The 24957-nt window shown below is 33.7% G+C and overlaps 1 protein-coding gene across 1 annotated transcript in view; it reads right to left on the reverse strand.

The window, feature by feature from the left end:
- Positions 1 to 254: 254 nt before the first annotated feature.
- The window catches only part of LOC145936861 (uncharacterized), a 33933-nt gene continuing 9230 nt past the window's right edge, over positions 255 to 24957 (reverse strand). Inside the window, exons 4-6 of the mRNA XM_083039505.1 lie at positions 21114 to 21324; positions 628 to 793; positions 255 to 305 (exon numbers count right to left, since the gene is read on the reverse strand). Of these exons, the coding sequence (XP_082895631.1) occupies positions 21256 to 21324 (69 nt within the window). The 3' untranslated portion in view covers positions 255 to 305; positions 628 to 793; positions 21114 to 21255. The remainder of the gene's footprint in view (positions 306 to 627; positions 794 to 21113; positions 21325 to 24957) is intronic.

The raw sequence follows: 24957 nt of genomic DNA on the forward strand, positions 1-24957 counted from the left end.
CTAGGTAATGCACACAAATTCTAATTCGTAATATGAGAGTGCACCCTTATTTGTAAAATACAAAAAATAAAATGTGAAATCTTGAAAACTTTTTTCTATTAATATTTGCTAATTAATGAATTTTACGAGATTGGTTCTCGTTCGCGATAAATTAAATCATCCATTTTTAGGCAATGGATTTATTTACAATCTATAATCTACATCTACAATTTCTACAAATCCGTTATCTCAAAATTAAATAAACATTTATTACTCACCGGCACCGATGCGCAATAGTAGAATTGTTGATATCGATGTTATGTTGTCTGTAACATACAAATATAAAATCCAAATTATAAAAATGCCGAAAATATAATTAATATTTCAAGAAATTATTATTATTATTGTACGCGCTGAATTTTATACTCGAATGTAAAACAAACAGATATATAAATATGTATGTGGATTTTTATAAATTCTTAAAAATAAAATAAATAAAATAGAAATATTTTTATACAATTTATATAAAAATCTTTCTCTCTCAAAGTCTTGTTTAAATTACTCAAATAAATAAACCGAATTATAATGCGTGTGTGTGCGCGCGCGATTTATGTGTGCGATAATTAATATACAAATAATGATACTCACCCTTGAGTTGCTCCGCCGATGCCCGATGCCTCTCCCAGGCCTCCTCCTCCTCTCAGGTTGTCAGGGTCGTCAAAATCCGTTGATTAACACGCGCGATACTTTTAACGGCACTCCCGCACTTGTACGCGCGATACTTTTAACGGCACTCCCGAATTTTACGTTGTGTCTGTAACATATAAATATAAAATCTAAATTAGAGCAACGTTCAAATTAAATTATTATTTCAAAAAATTATTATTGGACGCGCCGAATTTTATAGCCTATGTTACTCAGGAAGATCTAAGCTATCCACTAGTGAAAGATTTTTTCACTAGTGGATAGCTTAAATCTTCCTGAGTAACTTAGGCTATAAATCGATTCAGTAATGTCTGATATTACCCCAAACAATAGAACAAACAAACTTTACCTCTTTATATACCTATAGATATAGAAAAAAAAGAAAAATGTTTTAAAGTTGTTTGCATGATATTGTAGAATATTGAAATATTATAGAAAAAGAAAACATACTATAAGAGAGAGAAAGCGAGAGATCTCATACAAAGACCTCTGATATATATTCATATATACATATATCTATAAGTTAAGAGAGTGTCCACGTCGTTTCATCTGTCATAGATGCCTCGTATCATTCGCGCGATATCACATTTCACATGCAAAATCAAAGCATAAGCCGCTAATTTCACGGAATTTCGTAATTACACTCTTTCTTCCTCTCCACGCAAACCAAAACCCCTTTCATCTCGCACGAAACTGCTTAAATTACGCCGATTTCACACTTCGGCGGTCACCACAGTCCGTGCGCTCCTACATACATATGTACATCCCGCTAAAGCCGACCTTTGAGTCTTTTACCCTACGACTAACGACCAATTGGCAATCCGGTCGAACTATTTGGAAACTAGTTCCGACCGAACTGACGTCGTTATTCCGGCTTTTGCTGAATCCTACCTCGGTTTTTTTGCTCTTTTTTCTGCCTCTGTAGATGTTCTTGTCTTTGCACGCGGCTCGTCGACAGTCAATTCGTCACTTTTTACAAAGAGCATTAAAGTAACCTCGTGTTAATGGCAAATAAAAATTAATTGAAAAAAATTATTTGAAACGCGAGCGTGTAATGTAATTTTTTAAATCGTCATCTACGAGCGATAATTAATAATAAATCAGAAGTAGGAATAAATGTGGTTTGTTAATCGAGCCAATTAAAATATAAGAAACGATTTGCAATCGAGTTTGTGAACATCGATCTTAGAATACTTCAGTATTTTTTAAACACAGGACAACTTCAATTTAAACGAGATATAACACTTACATATAATTCATTCTACACGTTTCATCAGCCCTTAATTCTATTCTATTTGTTCATAAAAAAAATTATTGCTAAAAGTTTCATCCTTAATTTTATCGTCGTATCGCTTTGTATCGTTGCTTCTATGAAATTGATCTTCTGTAAAATACGCTTCAATACTTTCGTGCTAGTTCGCGCTTTTAAATCCGAACGAAGCTTTTCTATACATTACTCTCCGGTACAGTTTGTCGGAAGAGGAATATACCGATCAATTTGATACCTTTATTTTCTATCGTGAAAGTTGATTGAGTTGCTGCGGGTTGATTGAATTTTTTTCACGTGATCGAATGGAATCAACCATTGTCCGGAGGATTTAGTTTTCAGCATCAAGTAGTTCGCGATCGAGCGAGTAATAAGTCTCCATTTAATGTCGACGTAATAAGTTGTACAAATATATGCGTTTTTCTATAACGAACGAAACAAAATAATGTTCGCTGATTAGTAAACATTTAACATGTAATGATTGCGTACAATTATTTTAAGATAATATACATTTTTCAAAAAACATTTTTTTTACGTACTTCATTATTTTATATTATTTTAATGGTAGCAATAATTATTTGATTAGTTACTTGTCGCAATAAAAGATAAGGAGGCAATATGCTTTAAACTTGAAAAAAAGAAGAAGGAAGAAGGAACAGTAATTTCCAAATTATGATCGACGAATCGGTTTTCGTCTATAGAAATTATCGCTATTCGGAAGCGAGTCCTTTTGTTCAAGTTTTCGCGATGGCATTCGTCTGATCAGGAGGATAAAAATCTTATTCCCTGATCGTTATAAGATACTTTCGCACTGCGCCAAATTAAATGAGAAGGGTGACAGAGAGGATTTCACGAGTGCAGCCGGCTGTGAATCGCAACTGCATTTCTCACAGAAGAAAATTCACCGTCGCGTGACGGACTATCGAACTTAAGACAGGCGTTCATCGTTAAAATGGAGAAAGTCAAAATTGACTTCCAGGATATCGTGGATGCCAATGAAAGGTTACGGAGGAATGATATTATCGGTCGCTGCTAATTCGTCGATATTACTTCGGCACTTTGCTGAGAGAAGTTCGCCGAGGAGGAAAAAGAGGATGAAGGAGCGAGTAAACGCACCCCGGTACCTATGCGAGTTCAAGTCACGGCTGGATACGAGAGGACTCGCCGTTTTCCTGAAGCTATCGGGGTTCTGCTTCGAGAATATAAAAAGAAAAAAGAAAAAAGAAAAACGTAGCAAAGAAGTGGGATTACAGTGCACCCATTTCCCGGAGAACTCTGGAAGGTCTACGTAATAAAACAATGCTGAATAAGAAAGTTAATTTCAAAAAAGGTCATCACACACACGTACTCTTACGAATCGAAAAGTTTACCGGAGAAAAAGACTTATCGAAGATATAAGGAACTGGATAATACAATTACGTTTTCACACTTACCACTTTTGCGTGTTATATATTCTTAAAAAAAAAAAAAAAAAGAAAAACAATTTAAATTATATCTCTACGTATTTTCGATATTTTTCTTAAAAAAGAAAAAATGCAAAAGCATTAAATTTTCGAAGCTGATTTTCTCAAGAAATCTTTATAATATAATCTTTATAATATAATCGTCTTTTTCAAACATATGTTTTTTTTCTAAAATGTACATTTGTATATTTTCGTTATTTCTTCGAGAATACTCTATTATTGGTAGCCGACAAGTTATTCGCGATAAGCCTGTAACACGACAAATGCGCAGGAGGAAGAAAAGGAAGGAAGGAAGGTAGGAGAGGGCGAAGAGTAGCGGAAAGAAAAACGAGAATGAGCTAATAAAAACGTCGGCGTTTCTCCGCAAGCTCAATTTCTACGGAATGCGAGCGAAGCACGATCCACTTTTCTACTTTATCCTTCGACGTTCGGTCGTTTAACCCTTTAGCGTTACGGCGTAAGAAGATTCCACGGTACGCTTCCAGGGATTGTATCATACTTGAATTCACACATTGAGCCTTAATAAATGGCGAATATCCGATGATAGATTTTAAATTTACAAGCACGAACGCCCCGATGCAAAGCTGTGTAGCAAAGAAACGCTTGTTTTATTAACTCTCGATATTTTAAACGCCTTGTTTTCTTAATTGTTTTTGCCGTTTAATTGATTGATTGATTGTTAGGAATTTTCATATTGTAAAATTTTCAACCGACTTTTTAATCTTCAGAATACACTAAATTAATAATTGCGAGACAACGCTCTTGTAACTCTTTTCTATTTGATTGATTGCCGTATATTCCATAGATTGCCATTCGTGTATAATATAAGTTATTTATACTCGCGAAAAAGAGAGCGAGAGAGAGAGAAAAGAGAGACAAACACAGAGAGAGAGTATAAATTTTGTGTTGATGAAAACAAGAATGTTTTGGACAGGAATCTCCCAACTTCGACTAATTAACTTTTCACAAGATATTTCACATCAACTTTGCTCTTTGCGGACATCGTAAATCGTTATATTAGACTTTAATAAATGCCAAAGATACAGAGCGCGCAAAAGGTGCTCACTGCTCGTCAAACGTGCTGTAGAAATTAAGAGGATTCCGTAGCCGAATAAGTACCTATTACATCTCGTATATTCGCGTATTCGTTATACTCTCCTCGTTGAGAATTTAACACGGAAGAAAATTTATTTCCCCTTTGTCTCTTGCATCGTACATATTATTTTTTGGACATGTAAAAAATTATTTTAACAAACAATTTTACGACGAGTACAAAACGCGCGAGCAAAAATAAAGAGATGATAAATTAGACGGAAAAGCGCAGACCCTTTCTTGTTCAGCACAATTTTCTAGAAACGCGAAGCCATATAGCGACGATGTGCATTTCTGATTTTACGTCCGACTCATGCCGTTTGCGTTCTCGACATTAAATTTCCTCGTGCATCTCAAGAATAATTCAAAAACCGACAGCAAGATTACATTCTTAGAACGAATTAATTCTCATGAAAATATAGAGATATACGTACAAAATGCAACGAATTATAACTTCCCAAGAGAATTTATTATTCAATTATCCTCTCTAATTTGAGATGTTAAATTTCTTTCTTTTTTACATACGCGATGTACAATTAATCCTTTTTCTAAATATATTTTTTATCTTTTTTCGAATAGAAGGATTTTGTTCTTAAATTTTTTCCAAAATAGAGAAACATATGCAAAAAAAAATATTACGAGAAATATAAAATAAACTATTAATACCGAAAGATATAATTATGAAAAAAAATTTCTCTGTACTGATTATTTAGAAAATAACAAGGGATTCGTTCTATTTTAAGTTTTATTCCGACTCAATTATCATTTTTCACCACGAAGATTACAGCTTGACGGATTAAGGTAGTCCAAAGAGTGTAATCTCAGAGAGGGATGATTCAATGAATAATTAACATTTAATGCAAGCGCTGGCGAAATGAAGAATAAAGCACGGCCCACACGTGGAAAAATACTTTATTATTATCTTCTTTTTCTTATATCATTCAAAATTTCTTTTATAAATCAAATATCTATGAAAATGTCTGTTTATGATTAACGTTTCGTTTATTTACGACTTTAAACATTTAGAATAGAAAACATTTATATATATTTTTTTTCTTTAACATACACAACATACACAGTATAAAAATAGTAATTAAATATATCACACTAATTGCGACTATTTATATGATAATCGTGTGGTACAGTAAAAATGATTTGTATATCATAATAAACAAGTAAATTATATATAACTAGGTAAACTCAACTAAATTAACTAGCAACATAAAACTCTGCATTTTTAATTTGATTTATTTACGAGCACTATTTGTGAGTGAAATAATTCATGCTCGCGTAACATCGTCTAATAAAATTTCGAATAATTACGGCCATTAATTTAGAATAATTAATTCTTCCGCGGCAATTTTAATTAAATAAAACTACATTGGTGAAAAGTCCGGTGTTAAGGTTAGGTAAAGCGAATCGTCAAAGCGATTTCTAATTCGATGAACATTCTCCCACTTCTCGTGAATAGATTGTCTGCAGTCAAACGTCTCGTCTAATCCAAAGGGAGAACGTTTGCCTCCGTAAATGGCCATCCGCTCAGTTCTAACGGGATTTCACGACATCTTCGCGACGAATACCGACGCGGCGTCGCGCATACGGACATCCCCGTATTGTCTCCCGTCCTCGATATACCGTTCGACCCTTCGAAATTGCTGTCCTTCCACTTCCAGTTATTACTTAACTATGTCGCGACAGTTGGAATGAGACATGAACGACGCGACGTACATCGCAACCTAAGCAGGAATTTCGTCCCCGATCTGACATATATTTAATTCAATCGATACGTGTCCGTGGAATTGTCTCCAGAATTTGCAATTACATCAGTAGTGGATCGATACGGAACGTCGTAAAATGTAATTTCCCTAACGCGCTACTTGACGTTGGTAACAATTGCTTTTATCATCTAATCGTGTATTCGGGCCTTAGTCAACGAAAGTACAAGAAAATCTTCTCCCCTTTATGATATTCACATGCAAATTATTTCACTTAATATTGGTATCAACGTGTATCAAACGATACATGAAAAAAATGACATACGTAATCTTTATTGGGCAGTTAAGTATAACAAATTATTTTTCTATAATATAAAAATATATATATATATATATAAATTTATATTTTATCGTTAAATAAAATATAAATGCATCTCTGGATTCATTTTACAAAAACATGATAAGACATCGAGTGCGAGATATTGAATGCGCAAAGAGAATGAAATCGTCTTAGAGACAACACAATATTTCGAAAACGATTATAAAAGGAACAATATTTGAACTCTGTCACATTTGTTTTGATAAATAAGTATTAAAAAATCTAGGAGAGAGACACGATATCCCATCATTACCAGAAAATATGATGATATTAGCGTCACGAGGGAAATCGGTATCACGATCGTGCGGCAAATTGAATAAAGGGAAATGTGAGATGATAAATGTATATATATATAAATGTGTACATAAATGTATATATATATAAATGTGTACATAAATGTATATATGTATATATAAATGTGTACATAAATGTATATATATATATAAATGTGTACATAAATGTATATATATATAAATGTGTACATAAATGTATATATATATAAATGCATATACTATATATACATGTATATAATATATATACATATTCATATATATACACACTGACGGATCATGGAAGGGAGGGGGGGGGGGATTGAACCCCTCCCCTTGCAAATTAAAAGAAACAGTTTTGCTGAATTTGTTTAAAAAATATAAATAAAGAAAAACAAACATTAAAGAGCTATCGACGTCAGGATCCGCTAGTGTATATACATATATAAGTATAAGATACACTGTAAATTATACTCATTACGCATTCAAGGAGTTAAGTGTAGATTAAGTCAGACATAGGACGAAATGATTAGAGAATTTCATTGCACGAAAATAATTAGGTGAAATTCTTTATATAGATATAATATATATTATATCTATATAATATATATTATATAGATACAAAGAATTTCGCCTAATTATTTTCATACAACGAAATTATCTCATCATTTCGTTCTATGTCTGACTTAATCTAAACTTAACTCCTTGAATGCGTAATGAGTATAATTTACAGTGTGTCTTATACATACATATTGTATATATTATATAGATATAAAGAATTTCACCTAATTATTTTCGTGCATCGAAATTATCTCATCATTTCGTCCTGTGTCTGACTTAATCTAAACTTAACTCCTTGAATGCGTAATGAGTATAATTTACAGTGTGTCTTATACATACATATTGTATATATTATATAGATATAAAGAATTTCGCCTAATTATTTTCGTGCAACGAAATTATCTCATCATTTCGTCCTGTGTCTGACTTAATCTAAACTTAACTCCTTGAATACGTAATGAGTATAATTTACAGTGTATCTTATGCATACATATTGTATATATTATATAGATATAAAGAATTTCGCCTAATTATTTTCGTGCAACGAAATTATCTCATCATTTCGTCCTGTGTCTGACTTAATCTAAACTTAACTCCTTGAATGCGTAATGAATATAATTTACAGTGTATCTTATGCATACATATTGTATATATATTATATATATATATATCTATATAATATATACAATATGTATGTATAAGATACACTGTAAATTATACTCATTACGCATTCAAGGAGTTAAGTTTAGATTAAGTCAGACACAGGACGAAACGATGAGATAATTTCGATGCACGAAAATAATTAGGTGAAATTCTTTATATCTATATAATATATACAATATGTATGTATAAGACACACTGAAAATTATACTCATTACGCATTCAAGGAGTTAAGTTTAGATTAAGTCAGACACAGGACGAAATGATGAGATAATTTTGATGCACGAAAATAATTAGGTGAAATTCTTTATATCTATATAATATATACAATATGTATGTATAAGATACACTGTAAATTATACTCATTACGCATTCAAGGAGTTAAGTTTAGATTAAGTCAGACACAGGACGAAATGATGAGATAATTTCGATGCACGAAAATAATTAGGTGAAATTCTTTATATCTATATAATATATACAATATGTATGTATAAGATACATTGTAAATTATACTCATTACGCATTCAAGGAGTTAAGTGTAGATTAAGTCAGACATAGGACAAAATGATGAGATAATTTCGTTGCACGAAAATAATTAGGCGAAATTCTTTATATCTATATAATATATATATTTATATATATATATATATACACTGGCGGATCCGGGGGGGGGGGGGATTAAACCCCCCCCCTTGCAAATTAAAAGAAACAGTTTTGCTGAATTTGTTTCATAAATAAAGAAAAACAAACATTAAAGAGCTATCGACGTCGTTGATCCTGGAATAAAAGCTAATCATGAAACTAAAAATATTAAATAAAATAATTTTGCACCCCCCCCCCTCCCATTATCGACGTCAGGATCCGCTAGTGTGTATACATATACATATATATATTATATTAACATATAGTTTCATTCGTTCGAATACTTTTAATGGGTATTTGTTAAATAAAGAAAAGAAAATTTAAATCGAGGTTTAGCTATTACTCATTTTCTTTTTGCAATATACTCTTTTACTACTTACTTATTTGCTTACATTTAATTAAATCTTTCGCTCTGTTTATTTTCCCTCAGATAAAAACAATAATAGTCTTAATACGCAGAAGAAATATTTAATTGAGTTGATTTAATTACGATTGCTACCGCACAATTTGTCTCGAAATCCTGTTTATTCGAAGGCTTTTATAAAGTTAACCGTCTCATGAAATTTGCACCACGAGCTCGTGACGGAAGTATGAAAATGAAGCAGCTGCATCCAAACGAACGCCATTCACCAAGCTACTCATCCGCAATTAGATTCATCTTATTTCCCGATATTCATTTTCAACACGCGATCTTTGCATTATCCATGATGATAGGAATAAATATTAAATATCAAAATAAAGCAACAGTATTACAATAGAGAATAAAATTATAATTTTGTAAAACGTAAAATTGAAATATATAAAAATTATATTTTAATTATAAGAATTCAAAGTTATAATTTTGTTATTCTTTTATAAATGTTTCTTTTTCACAATATGAGAAAAATATCTTGTACTATATTGTTTTAAGAAATGGTTCAGTTCCTTTCGAATTTTTTTTTTTTTTTCGATTAATGTCACATATTCGGAAATCTTTAATAAACAATGTTCTTTCTATTGAATGAAGTTGTATTACGCGAGCGATGCGCCCAATTGGCTGGAAAATGAGGAATGTCGATCCGCACCAATTAGGGTCGAAGACTTGACCCTGCTTCTTCTAACGTGCGATAATTATTGTGTGAAATCCCTTTTAACAGCGAATTCTACACACGTAAAATCCGGTAATTCGAATATAGAGAACGAACAACGCGATGACTTTTATTAATCGAGGAACGAGTATAACACAGAGATATCACGGGATGTTATTATAATAACAAACGCGATCCGCAATATCGAACAATCCTCGGCATAATGATAGTGCATGTAGCTGCTTGATGTACATATTTTGGCGTATGAATTATTCCTGCTCGCGAACACAATGTTAATAATCAAAATTAACATAATTAACGTAATTCATTCGATCGAATATCAGCTAATCGGGAGTTATCCGGAAAATATATACATATTTATAAATCAGTCTTTTAGTCTTTTTAAAATAGTTAATATGAAAGATGACCTATATATATATATATTCTATCCTAAGTCAATTTTTTCAAAGAAAGAAATTATTGATTAACATTAAAAGACTGTCGAGTCTTTTGTATTAAAAAAGTAAAAAATTATTTTTTCTTAATTAGATGATTTTTTTTCTTAATTTTTTCTTAAGAAAAAGCGTGTTTCTTGCGTGCTTTCAATGATGCGATTGAATCGAATGAGTTTATGTCCAAGTAAAAAAATGTTTTGGAATATTTAGCAAAAGTTTTTTTCCAAATAGCGGCTATAAATATACCGTCAATTATCTCACAAACGAGAAGCATTTAGCAACATTAGTTAGCATCATCAACCATTCGAACGCGCGACATATAGTTTCACATTTAATCACGAGCACAAACTACCCTATGTACATTCAAAATCCAGGCGAATGACGTTCATTAATTCATGACAAACTCGATAATAACGTTCGATTTAAAAATAGGCGTTCTATTTTAGAAATTGTATAACGAACAAATTGGTTCTTGAGACCATTCAAACATATCGATGTGTACATAAAAAGCAGAATAATAATTACTATTAATATAATACAATAATGTTATTTTTATTTAACATGATGGTACTTATGACAAAGATTATATTTACACGTATATTTATTTAAACGTTATATGTATATTCATATTTTCATATTTTTTAATATAAGCGAAATTACGACAATAGAATCGAAAATTTATTGAGAGAGAAAAAAGGAGAGAAAAGTTGAAAAAACTGAAAAAAAAAAATTAAATTGAAAATCTCAGTTGCTTAAACATTTATTATCCGATGCATTGTTCTCCTTGCATAGTTTTTTCTCGCAAACGATTGTCGGTTGAGGTGAGTTAAAACTGGTTGGATAAATGGATCATTAAAATGCAAAGCGAGGATCAAAGCATGAAATTAGATCGGGTAGACGGGCTGCCTAGTCGAAATTAGCCGAAATATTGCACGTGAACTGAAATCGGATGTGAGAAGTGACATTTACGTTGGATTTCACGTTCTTCTCAAAGATCAAACGTTATAGAAAGTATACTACAATAGCAGTGAAAATTGTAAATGAGAAAGAGTAAATCTGAAATTTTTGTGCACCTTGCTTTTCACAAATAATTATTTTTGCGGAATATAAAACTCTAGATTTTGTTCTTTGAAAAATCGTTAAAACATATACATTTTGTAATAAAGCAATTAAATATAATCAGTATTTTTCTTTTTTCTTTATTTAAATAATATTGCAACTTACGTCACAATCCAGAAAATTATTTATATAAAAGAACGATCAATTCTTCTCAAATTGAGTAGAACAGAGATTTAAAAGATTAATTGATATATAATATAAAAAATGTATATTTTTTATTGAGAAACTATAATTAAGAGTAATATTTACATATCTTTATTCGTGGCAATTATTCTAAACTCTTTTTCTATATCTAGCATGTAACGTCACCCAAAGTATAAGTCTCTATCCTTGAGTCAAAGAATGCCTACGCATTTCAAATTGAATTCCTAAACGTCAATACACGCGGCCAATGTCGATTTGCGTCGAAAAACGACACGTGACAAGAAAGAAGTCACGTTGTACATAAGTACAAACGACAACGTCATTTTTCCACACGGTTCCTCGACGTTCTCAGAGAAGCGCACGATGCCTGTAGACGTCGTTTACATATATACAGACGCACATGCACTTTGCCTTGCAAGCGCGGGCGAGATAGACGCGCGAGGATGGAATGACAGGAAGTGGAAGGATATTAGCCTGGATGTCACACCATGTAATGGGAGGAGACGAGCGAACCCTTCCCGCCACTTACACCCCTCTCTATACGTCCCCCAGGGGTACGAGACACCCCGATACACTCGGGTAGGATAGGGTATGGTATTCGCCCTTCGTCCGGCGATAGAACTCTATCGCGATATTGACTGCTCCTGACATGGCAGCGTCTGTTTTCCTCTACGGGAAAGATAATGGGGATTTGAACATCGAAGAGAATATATAGGTGCACGCGAGTGCTGATGATGAAATGTTTCATGAAAAATAAGAGAAGCACAATTACATGTTATACCAGGATAATTGTACTTTTATGCACGTAAAGATTTATTTAAATAATTTAAAACAAATGTAAAATTATGTTGTCATAAAAAAAATTTATCTCCCAATTATCTCTCTTCAAGTTTTAGATAACAAAAGTTAAGTTTTATATTTTAGATTAACAAATAATAATAAAAATATTTTCCGGCCCGATAAAACTCGATTATTTTTGCACAATTACAAGGAAATGAAAAATAATTTAAAATAACATTTCATCAGGAATATTTATCGAGATAACTTTGATAATTCGTTTAAGTGACTTATTTTTTTCCATTAACGTTATATTGTTACAATGATGAAACGCGATGTTATTTTGGAACGGAATAAACATTTTCGACTTTCCCCAATTATTGAAATTGAGCGAAACAGTATTGAGAGCGCAGTATACCTCTAAAGTTTGATTGAATGCTCCTATCACAACATTCTCTTGTATACTAAGAACGATGCCGGATGATGCCGAGGTACGAATAAGAAAGTCAAGCTTCCGCGCGAAAGAAACTTCTTCCATGGAAAAACACTTTCGCGGCAAAAAGAGAGTCACGATCATGAGTATCGAGTTTTCGCGTCTGCTGCTGGTTTATTGCCGTTTAGACTTCTTTTCACTTCGCTTTTTGTTTGACTTTGCTGGCTCGTCTCTCCCATAAAGTGGAGTAATCTCTCATACCGTTTCTCACAATGCCGTTTCGCGTTGTTTCGCTAAAGAATTCGCCAGTTACGCATTACTTAGAATCAACGAGAAAAATGAGAAAAGTTTTTTTCTGAAGTGACACAGGTCTCTATCTTCTCGAATAAAAGTCGCCGCTTCTCGGCACCTACCCATAATGGTTTCGCAAAATACGAACATTGTTGAAGGGAGATCGAAGTAAATTATAGAACGGAAACAAGTAATGTCGTTTCGTTGATGGATTTTCCGAAGATAAAAGAACGAATGTCCTAACTCTATATAAAGTTGATTAAAACAACAGAATAATTTTTCAATAATGAAATTAATAATTATCGCGCGAAATAATTAAAATGTCGCAAGCACACATTTAATTATTTTGATACTTTATCGCATACTCGCGTTTTACAGAAAATGATTCTAGACCACTCTATAATTTCCGCAGAATTTTCAATTTGCTTTCCACAGAAACTTTTTCCGATGCTCGTCGAGATATGCTAATTGTCACGCGCATCTTAATTTTCACTGCGCGGAAAATGTCCCGATATGTAGCAAAATCCGACCGCGTATTTGCAAAGGTAATACAAAGCTGCGGACGACGCCGGTTGCAGTTTCACGGCGAGATGTGATGTGAAACAAGTAGTAGTGGTTATCAATGGGGAAACACATCGTGCAAATGTGACAAGCGCCGGCGGCATGGGGCGCGACTATATTACAAACGCGTATGTATATGCATGCATAAATAACGTTGAACCGGACTCGACGTCTCCGGTCAAATTACGTGCTTACGTTGGCTGCGAATCGCCGGCCGATTGCTTTGCCGAGCGTGCAAAATCGGTTTTGGCCACTCGGGGGACCGTGGCAAAACGGTTTCCCCGTGACCATTTCCCGCTCGATGAAGGTAGCGCGGACTCTCCTAGACATCCGGAAGTTACTCGACCGAATACCCGTCGAAATACGCCTCGGGGGTTACAGCGGTATGAACAGAGAAATTTATAGACTATCCTGCGCTCCAAGTTTTTATATCTTTTTAAAAAACATCGAAATATATATATATATATATCTTTCTCTTTCTCGCCGTTTCTACTTTCCTAAGTGGTCCTATTGCAAGAATAACAAATTATTTTTACAATCTTTGCTCGGTGTCTTTCGACATATTCTAATTATGTGCAGTGTGTAAAATTGAATATTCTCAATCAATGCAAGATGATCAAAAATCCAACCTCCGTAATTGAAATTTTACTTTCAACAGACACAAATTTTTATATTAAAAGTAAATTTATTTACTTTTAAAAATGTATTTATTATTAAATTATAAATAAATTTATTTATTATTAAAAAAATATTCTTTTAATTAAATTCTTTTATATGGAATACTAAAGAGTTTTTTTTCTAAATTATTTTCAATCCACTTTCTCTATATCGGATACATTGAGAATCTACCAATTCATCGCGCACTTGAGCGATGAAAAAGTTTTCCATTTCCGAATGTTACGTTTGCCAAGGTATTTAAACGTGACATCACAATTTTTAAGGGTGTCTGTATGCGTTGCAGTAACCAAAAAAAATATTTAAACATTCCTCTTTCTAATAGGTGCGACGTCATCGCGCCTATGCGTGCCACGATTTTGCCGGAATGTTGACAATTAAAAAAAAAAAAAAAAAAAAAAGCGGCGCGGTTGCGTGGCTCGCGTGATAGGCTCAGGAGTGGATTTCACGGGATGGTATTCGATAGTCGCGATCGATAGCTCGAGGACTCTGCCGCGCACAAAGCGCGCGCGATCCAACGCCGGCTTGTTAACGCTGGTTTAACACCGAGGGGTTGCGTATGCACGCGTGTCTCTCTCTCTCTCTCCCTCTTTCTCTCTATCTCTATTTCTATCTCTCTCTATCTACCATTCCCACACGTACGTACACCTGTGTTTACCCGTGTCCTCGTATGCGTGCGATATTTGCCATAGGAAACCACACAATAGTCCGTCACACCGCGGCTCGCCTATAGTCGACGTATGCCGATATATAATCCCTCTCCCTTTCTCATCTCTCTCTCTCTCTTTCTCTTTCTCTCTGTCATCGTCCTCACATACATACGGTGCATCGATGAAACCGATGCATCCCAATCCTTTCGGCTTCAAGTGTCGATACGAGTTCGACACAATAGCCTTGCCTCCCTCCTTCCCCTTTGTTCGTCCCTCCCCAACTCGGTACGATATCAGGAAATTAATCGGCGCTTTGTTCACATTTTATATTAAACACATCGTCAAACGAGACGGAAAGACATAACTGCATTCGAATATATATAGATACGATTTTCTATTATTAGTTTTATGTCAACTCGTGTATTTTGTTTACATTTTATATAGTCTGAATTTTGGAGTTTTAACATTTGTAGCTCTCTTGCATGATTAAGAGTGATTGGATATATTGTTGTCACTAACCAAATGAGTGAATTCTTTGATCAATCTGTATCATAAATAAAAGGAAAGAAACATTAACTGACAATGAGTTAGACTTGATGCATCACTTAATGCAATCGAATAGCCAACTAATCATTAATATTATTCTTAAAATGTACATCTCTCCCTTTGTTTGTGGATAATGGCGCTTATCCTGAAAGTATATACAATCGTGAATCAGAGAAAAGTCGCGATTGTGTATTATTAGAATTGCATCGAGGATGGTGCGCGACATCGGTGGAACGAAATCATCTCTCGCGCAATTTTCGTTCACAAATCCGCTTCCGCGATTTAGAGTTGCGTAGCCTCTTCGCGGTACCGTGCCGGAAGGAAGCGCACGAATAGGGAACGCGATAAGCTGTAAAAACCGTTATAGATAATAGAGTAATATTCCTTCCATGCTTCCTCGCGCGCGGTTTAAACCGAGGGAAATAAAGCGAACGCCAATCCGTTTTTATCCTCAAATCCGCGAGCCGCCGGAGCAGTTTGGCGCGGTTGTATTCGCCAAGTTCTGCGGCTGCTGGGCATTTGCAGTTTTACTCTCGCTGATTTAGAAGTAGTATATTATCTACGTCGCGGTGTATTGTTAAGCCGTCGCGTGGATAATGGCGCTTGATTCTGAATTATGCGAGACGAAATGACTCATCATCGGCGGACTCGCCTCTGCGAGCGTAACTAAGAATGAAACATTAAATATATCATCGTTGTCAACGACGAGAAATTATTGTTTTAAATAACAATTTAATTGGCTGTTAAATTCAATGACGCGATAATTATATTTATTTCTCAGCGAAATAATAGTCTTCTTCTTGCCTGTGGTACATAAACTGACAATGAGATTAAAATCGTAAGCTCTCATTGTCATTTTATTTTGCAATCAATGGTATATTTAACTAACGTGTACGCAGTTTCCTATTTTACTTTTCGGATCAGTTCAAGAATTGCAAGCCTGATATAAACAGTAATAATTTTTTTCTTTTAAGGAAGGTGTAATCCACAAATACGTGTGAAAGCGGAATATTTTTATTAATCTCTATGCGAACTTATTCCCTACGAGCTCTCATTCATATAGATTTTGAAATAATCCCTGAATCATAAAAAATTCTCAATTCAATCATCTATCAGTTTATGAGAGAGTCGCTTTTTATTACGTATGTACACACAATAATCTGTTATTATATAAAATGTCACTTTTTTAATTGCCCCATATTATTTGAACGTTACAGGACGAGCAAAATATGTTAGTGCGACGTCACATATTCGAAATGTGTCGTTTACGACACAATATTCTGTATAAATTTGATAATATTCGCGTGTGGCAGGTTAATGGTTGCCGCGGTGGCCGGCTGCGTGGCCGAAATTCGATACTGCAATTCGATGCATTGACCCGATGAAGTACCGAGTAACTGCGAACACCACAGGCAAGCAAACAGTGTCCCGTGCTCAAAGTCGGGAGATCAATCAATTCATATCCTTCTCTATTTAGACTGCGACGGACGGCGCAATACATTTTGATCATAGTTGCAATCGAGTTTGAAATTGCGCTGAGTATGTTTCGTATTTCTATACGATTTACTGCAGTAAGTGAAAAATAAACATTACGATTGATGAACAACGATGCGACATATATAAAATAGAGTAGTATCAACAACACATTTGATTTATCATCATCGAATATTTTACATAAAAGATTATATAACGTAAATTTATTATAAACTTATTATAAACTAAAAAAAATCTCAAAAGAGAAAAAGGAGAGAATTTAGTTTTACCTTTTTTAAATCAAAACTCTCCTCTTGTACCTTGATACTCTTACAATTAGTTACATTGCAACAAACTACTGTAATTAGAAAAGTTTTTATTTATTATTTTTCGACGTAACGCGATGCATAAAACGAACAAAATTCCATCAATTAAAATAAGAAAAGAATATTTTATAGTATGTATATCAATTTAAAAATATTTTCCTCGCATAAAAGGGAGTGTCTCTTTCTCTTATAATATTACCTCTATTATTTCTTTACGCGAAACGAGATTATTTCCGATAATGATGCAACTCCGCGCAAATTAACGAACCATAAAGTTTTTTAACGATTCTCGAGAATTAACGACGATATTCGCGAAGACAGTACGCTTTAGAAAAATGCATGCAACGCAGTCGATACAACTGTCAGCCGAAACTTAGGTCGCACTCCTTCGCCTATATCCTACAAACATTTCCTTACTCTTAATCCTTAATTAACCTCAATTCGAACCAATTCCAAGCGAGTACTTTCTCAATTCGATACGAACTTTAATCTCGGCTCGACTTGCGTCCGGATAACTTTACCAAAGTGGCGATCGGGATTTTACTTTGAAGAGAAAACAAGCGATATCTCTCTTGGGCGCAAAACAATGCAGAGAGAATCTGTAAGTTATCTCAAGAGAGTAAATATAATATTATACGTTCTCGTCGCGACTATCGCAATAATAATTTGACAAATTTGTCAGAGACAAAATTGAAAACGACAGATTTATGTGCTGCTTCACAAACAAAGAGAAGTGTATTTTTGCCAGCATAGATACGCATAACAACATGCGTACGTTGCGCATGGAAAAATATTTTTATAGCCGCTTCTGTATTCTTTTCAAAATTTATTTCGCTCGTCCACGGTAGCAGTATTCAAATAATAAAAGCACATACGTGAAGTGCGGCGGAAGGATATGACTTTTAAAATCTGCCGCGTTAGCAAACATTGAGATGCGAATAATAATGCGTAACATGCCTTATATTATTTTAATAGATCCAGAAGATTTAGAAAATTGTGTAAAATATTATGCTTCTCTCGCGCGCGGATTATTTGCCGAATTATAAAAAACAGACATTCTATGTTAAGTTATTTTTAATATCTTCTCTTCTATATTAAATTGTCTTTAATATCTTTTTTCAAATTTTTTTTTTACATAAGACTTGCAAATATAGTCTCGCAAAAATATCTGAATTTCTAATAACGTTGTCAACACAAGAACATGTAAGTTATATAAAAAGTGTTATAATATTTGTCAGAAAAATTCTAAAATTTTAATCGATTTAACGTGTGTTCTCTCTTCATTATATATCTGCTCTTGAAAAAAAGAATGTATAGTTTAAAATAAATATCAAATTTTATTATTTAAAGAATAACATGAAATTAATATATATATTTCTCTTCACTTGCCAGGCTCCAAAATAAATAATAGCAATACATAGGAGCTTTCAATGACTTGTGAAATCGGTACCGGAAGCCCTTTACCTTCTTCGAGGCACCCTTATGCTTCGAAGCCCTACAAAGCCCCTTGAATTGCTTCAACAATATTGAGTATACAACATGAGCTTGCAATTTATTTCAAGCAAAATTTCTTTTCATCTGTATAAAATTGACTCAATATTTGCATCAAGGATACCTGATCATTTATCCTAATTAGATAGGAGATATTTTTAGATATTTATTCAACGTCAAAACCTTTCAACGTTAAAACATATTTTAATGAATCTGAAGAAAGATGCTTTAAAAATACACCGATATTCAATGATATTCAAGAAAATGATAAAATTTTGCATCGCAAATATACAGAAATTTATTTCTGCAATTTTATAATTGATGTGACTTTCTTTTAAAATTCAATTTTTATTCATTGTTAATATTTTAAGTAATATCTCTTACTTAATACCTCGCTTGGATCATCTTTCTATCGTTTATATCTATACATAGAATATTATTTATCGGTCGATTAATAAGATACGCGACGTTTTTCCCCATTCTGCTCACATAAGCGCAATAATAACACGATTTCACGGATACCGGAGCAGATCACAAATTATACGCAGCCAAACTTGTACGCGGAACGTAAACACGATAAATAGCTACTGGAAAATTTTCAGCAACACATATCAGGGAAAGGGTCAGGAAGCACACACCGGCCAGTGGTTGCATCACACGTGTATACGTTCCCATGTCCGACCGCACATGCACGCACGCGGATCCAGCGTCGCGATGGACGCGTCGCGATGCGCGCGAGAGAATGGTGTGCGTGTCGGAGAGCACTAGAAGGGATTTTGGGAAAGTCTGGCCGTAAAGAGTAAATTACGATGCCGGTCTCGCTTCACAGTTTTACGTCGCCGTTTCTGACGGTTCGCTGGGCAGTGCGCGCTTTCGGCTCGCATTGTGCATCTATCGGTGTTTTCGCGCGAAGAGATACACACCGCCGCGTTGTTCGCCGAATAAACCGTATGTTATACACACGCGCACACACACACACACACTGCGTGCGAACGTGTGGCCACGCGAGGAGACAACCCCCTCGTGTCATAAATATATTACCTGCGAAACGAAGCCGCCCCGAAAACACGAAACTTGGCACTCGCATGCGCGCTAAACACGCGAACATGAAACACGACATTCTATCATTTATTCAATTGATGCTTAACAAATATCGCGACAAATTTTAAACATTGACGCGGAGCTTATGCGTCGTGCTGATTATCAAATAATGTATATTTTCTCACTCGTATATGGCTCTCTTGAAATATATAGTGTGTGTTTATAGATTATTTAATTTTTAAATCTCTCGCGAATTAATTTCTATTCTGTTCTATTTACAATCGTTACAAAAGAGCGGATAATGGAAGCGCCGTTTTATTTAGCGCAATATGTATTTTCATGCTGGAAGATTAGCTGGCAAAAAACAATCGATAAATGCTCGAATAAGGTTTTTCACAGCTCTCTCACAAACCGGATATTAATATTTGTGTCGTGATTCAAAGCAAATTTTTTTTTCATAAAGCTGATATGTTTCATGAATGCAAATATTAGTACAATCACATGTTTCTCCCGTTTCTTTCGCTAAATAGAAGTAAAAAGAAAATCTATGGAATCTATGGAATCATTTCTTGAATATATGTATATTTATCAAAGCGCTAATATTCCATGATATTTTTCTGCTTTATTAGACAATAGAATATCAGAATAAATTTTCACTTTATCCACTGTAATGAGATTATTTTCTTTTGTTTTACAATTATTCGTTTTTATTACAATTGTATTCCTACTCAGATTTTTGTTTCGATCATATAAGAAAATCAAAAAACCCAAGAAATTAATGCTAATTATTAGGCGATCGCTTCACTGAGCAAGCCTTTGTTCAGCAAATTTCTTTATTAACTAAATATTTATTGTAAAAATATTATTAAAGTATTATGATATAATTAGAAAAGATAATTACTTTTATAAGAACATAAACAAATTGATTCGATTTTAAATTTCAAATTGTAGAAATTAAAAAGTTAAATGATATATTTCATCGATTTGATATACATACATATATATCTGTTTCATCCTAACAAGTATATCAATTATTTTTATACATCGTGTATAATTATTTTTATATATCGTGTCAATATCAATGTGATATTTTTCTCTTATAATGAACACATGTAATACACTGTGTTTTTAATTATATTATTGCATATTGATGTGCGCTACTTAGCAGCACTTATTTATGCAAGTCGATCAAATGCGCATTTAATATAGAATGCGTGTGTGTATAATAGAAATTCATTCTACTAACATAAGTTCGTAGCATCCTTTCGACGCGATGCATTGCGAAAATATGCCGTTATATCTTATACATGATCATATCATATGCTTACTCACCTTTGCTGCGAAGAGGAGCAGGAATCGAGGGCGAAAAACCGACGGTGAGAGGCTCCAAATTCAAAGACACTGCTATCCACCGACATCTACTGTATTCCGGCTCGGTGTCTTTTTCCCCTTTGGAGAAGGAATGTTCTTCGCGTCAATCGCTGGAAGGGCTTTCTCTAATGGTCGAAGCTGCACAAGGCAGACGCTCCCAGCGTGAAAAGATCTGTAAATTTAGAAAAAAGGAACGATTCTTTAACAAAGAGAGAATTTCTTTTTATGTGGTTTATTTGTTTGTTTGTTTTTATGTGGTGATTTTTTTTTTTTATTTATTTCCTTGTACGCGGAATAAATATGACACTAAAATATATATACTTTTAATGAATGACACAAATTTAATAATAATTATACAACAGTTAAAAATTATATTATTTCAGTAATACTATATATAATTAATAAACTACAAACTATAAACAAGGATTGTCACAATTACTCATATCTTCGAAAAATATTGCAATATTATACAGCTAACTATAACAATATCAAATATTGTAATTCATCCTGATAGTCCTAATAATCTCCAGTTGCTTTTTCTCCAATGAATTCTCTTTAATTAAAGGAATTATTGCGCCGAATCGCGACATTTCTCGTATATATACAATGAAAAAAAAACTTTCACTCTATATATACACACCTCGTTATCCCGTTAATCACATTATTACAGAACATTTTCATAAAGTATTCTAAAATGCGAGCAAGAAAGTTGGGGTTTACACATTATGTTATCCGGAGACAAAAGCATCCGATATGCATCGCAAAAAGTGCAGACGGTGCCGTAGCGTTGCCGAAAAATAAAAAGAAAATTAGTGAAATGTGATAATAGCTACGCGGATTTTCCCGATGTTGGTAAAATATACTTTCCCCGACCAGAACATTTATTCGCCACAACCTGTGTATATCACGGAGAAAATGCGATAGGTATACATATATCTCTTCTACAGGCGCGTTGTTTTTGGTAGATAAAAAAAACCCGGAAAAAAATTTCGTATCATAATTTCGCGTGACTGATTTCTTATCTAAATGTAATAATTACAAATTGACAAATAATATGTGTGATATTTTTAAAAAATATTTCCAATATTTTATGCTCTTTTAACACGGGATGCTATAATTAAACGTAATATGATTCATATCGATTAATTAGATTAATTAGATTAACTTATTAAATTAATTAAATTAGATTAAAATTAATCTCGATCACTATTCTCTGTTTTTAACGAATTAATTCTGTTTAATTTTAAGCGATAAAATTAAAAATGTAATTAAAAAATATTTTAGCACTCGACACACTGCATGCAATAATTATTTGATGAAAACAGCATCCAAAAATAACATGATATGATGTATAATTAATCGGAAGCTTTTTTTATTTGATACATAAAGAATGTTTTAAATTAATACATACGTAAATATTTGTTTTTAATAGTAAATTCTTTAAGCAATTCTTTCACACAATTTTTTTTTCAAAATTTTGATGAGACCCCATCTTCATAATTCGTAAATTTTTTTGTTAAATAACTTCACTAATCAAATTTCGTTAAAATAAAAATCGCTCAAAATGATTTAAGAAATAAAGTTTTGTCTTATTTACTTACTAATAGCTTTGTGAATCTTAATCTGCAAAAAATTTTTTATTTTCAATCGCAAATTCAAAAAGAATATCGATTAATTGTGTCACATGAGTGTTACTTCACAATATGTATTCGCGTAACTCGAAGTACAATGCAAATTGGATTGCACTTCGGAGAATCGTTACCAGTTTCGCATTTTATTCAAGAGTTTCGGGAATTTCTAATAAAGTATCGCGTCATCGTAAATTGCAGCACTTACCCGGTATTAGATCGAAAGATTGGACACGATTGTGTACGTTGAATACGTGTTGATTGAGATTTATCGACGCGACGAGACGGGCGCGTGTCGTTTTCTGCAACGGGGAAACAATCTGTCTCGGATAAAACGAAAGTCTGTTGATTGAAAATTTCATGGCTACGAGTTGTGTTGCATTAAACTTTCATCACAGCCGCGCGTTAAAAGCGCCATTCGGCGTGCACAAAATCGACGTATATCGCTTCTTTCTATATTTTTTTTACGATTTATATGCAATTATATTAAAAAGCATAACACCGAGTTGTAAGTCGCGAGTATGCATCGTGCATAACACAATGATAAGAAGTTCATTTCTCCACAAAAATCGATCAAACTAAATTTTTCTGTCTTCGGTTGATCGCGAGTTAATAAATTCATAATGAGATAAAACGATCATCGCGCGAAGTTATTTAAATAATAGCTCAATAAACTCATTTTAGATCGCCATATTATTACACTCGTGACACAATTGATCGTTTCATTTAAATTATAAAGGTGTCTGCATTTTATTGGGGATGTAGTTATTTTTTATCAATTTATTTTTTGTTTCGCGCAATATGAAAGATATAAAAATACCAAAAATTATGAATACAAAATTAGTTTTTGATACATATATCACACAAAATGTTAAATTTATAAGTTTTTTACCAATTTCTTTTCTTATTTGGTGTAATATTGAAAAATAAAAATATCCAAACTTGTTGGCACAAAATTAATTGTTATATATTATTGCAATATATCATATATCATATATAATTGTAGAGTTTATAAATTTGCTTTGTTTGATAATAGACAGTTATTAGATATAATGTTGGCTATTTCAGATTTCTCTCTGTTATTACATCATAATTTTTCACCTGTATCATTTTATTCAATTACTGTCTAGATTTTCCTCTTCAAAAAGAAATTTATAATACAAAATAAATCTTTAAATCGGGGAATCTACATTTTTTTCAAGCATCTAATTCATCGTTTCCGGGATCTAATAATCAAACGATTTAGTCTCCCCGAATTCGAAGGAAAACCGTCGTCGAAGGCGATGTATATCGATCTGAGCGCTTATACGGGGAAATTGCTGAAAACTGGCCGAAAGTGCCGCGATAGCGGAGGTCATTCGAAATTACCAGGTAATTAATATTCAAGCTAGCCTCGTGCGGTGTGCCGTCGTCGCTCGCCTATAACCTGGAATATTTCCTCCGCCAGGAACTAAGTCAATACGTAACGCAATTACTTGACAAGCGGATGTGGTGGCTTGCTGCGGCACTTTCCGCGCTGCACCACGCCGAGCGCATCCCCTTCTACCCGGTTATGCGTCTCCATAAGGAAAATCCGATGCGACGCGGTCCGATGGTGTTCGTGTGCGTCGCGTTATCCGTGTTTGTTCCTATCGCGTGTGTTCGCGCCAACCTGGATGTTGTTATGCAAGGAACGTGTTTAACTTTAGCGGCCCGCGTAACCATATTGCCCGAATGCATGTGCAGCCGTGCGGCCTCCCCCTGTCCCTCTCAACCCCCTGCGTGGATAGGACGATATCGTGGGGAATATAGCGGATATAATGGCTGTTGCAAGCACTTACGCTTTAGTGCGTGCGAAACGTCGTCATCGAATACCTTAAAGAGCCTCCTCGAGACGAGGGAATAAATGAGGGCGAGAGAATCGGTGAACGGGATAATCAGATAATTGAGACATTAGTATATGGATTAATACGTGTTGCAGCGAATATAGATATAGTTTTAATTCACTGGCGTGTGTGATCACACAATTAGTCATAGTTATTAGTTGTTTTAGATTTTAGATAATACAATATATTATACAATAATAATATATAATGTAATATATTGTACACAGAGAGAATTTTCTCCTAGAATTTACCCTGAAAATCATAGTAATCGTGGGACAATATGGTATGGAAAGAATTTTATGAGAATTTTTT

Source organism: Prenolepis imparis, unplaced genomic scaffold (assembly GCF_030444845.1).
Source record: "Prenolepis imparis isolate NDT839.2.m4 unplaced genomic scaffold, iyPreImpa1.0 SCAF_5, whole genome shotgun sequence".
In the NCBI taxonomy this organism is placed as follows: domain Eukaryota; kingdom Metazoa; phylum Arthropoda; class Insecta; order Hymenoptera; family Formicidae; genus Prenolepis; species Prenolepis imparis.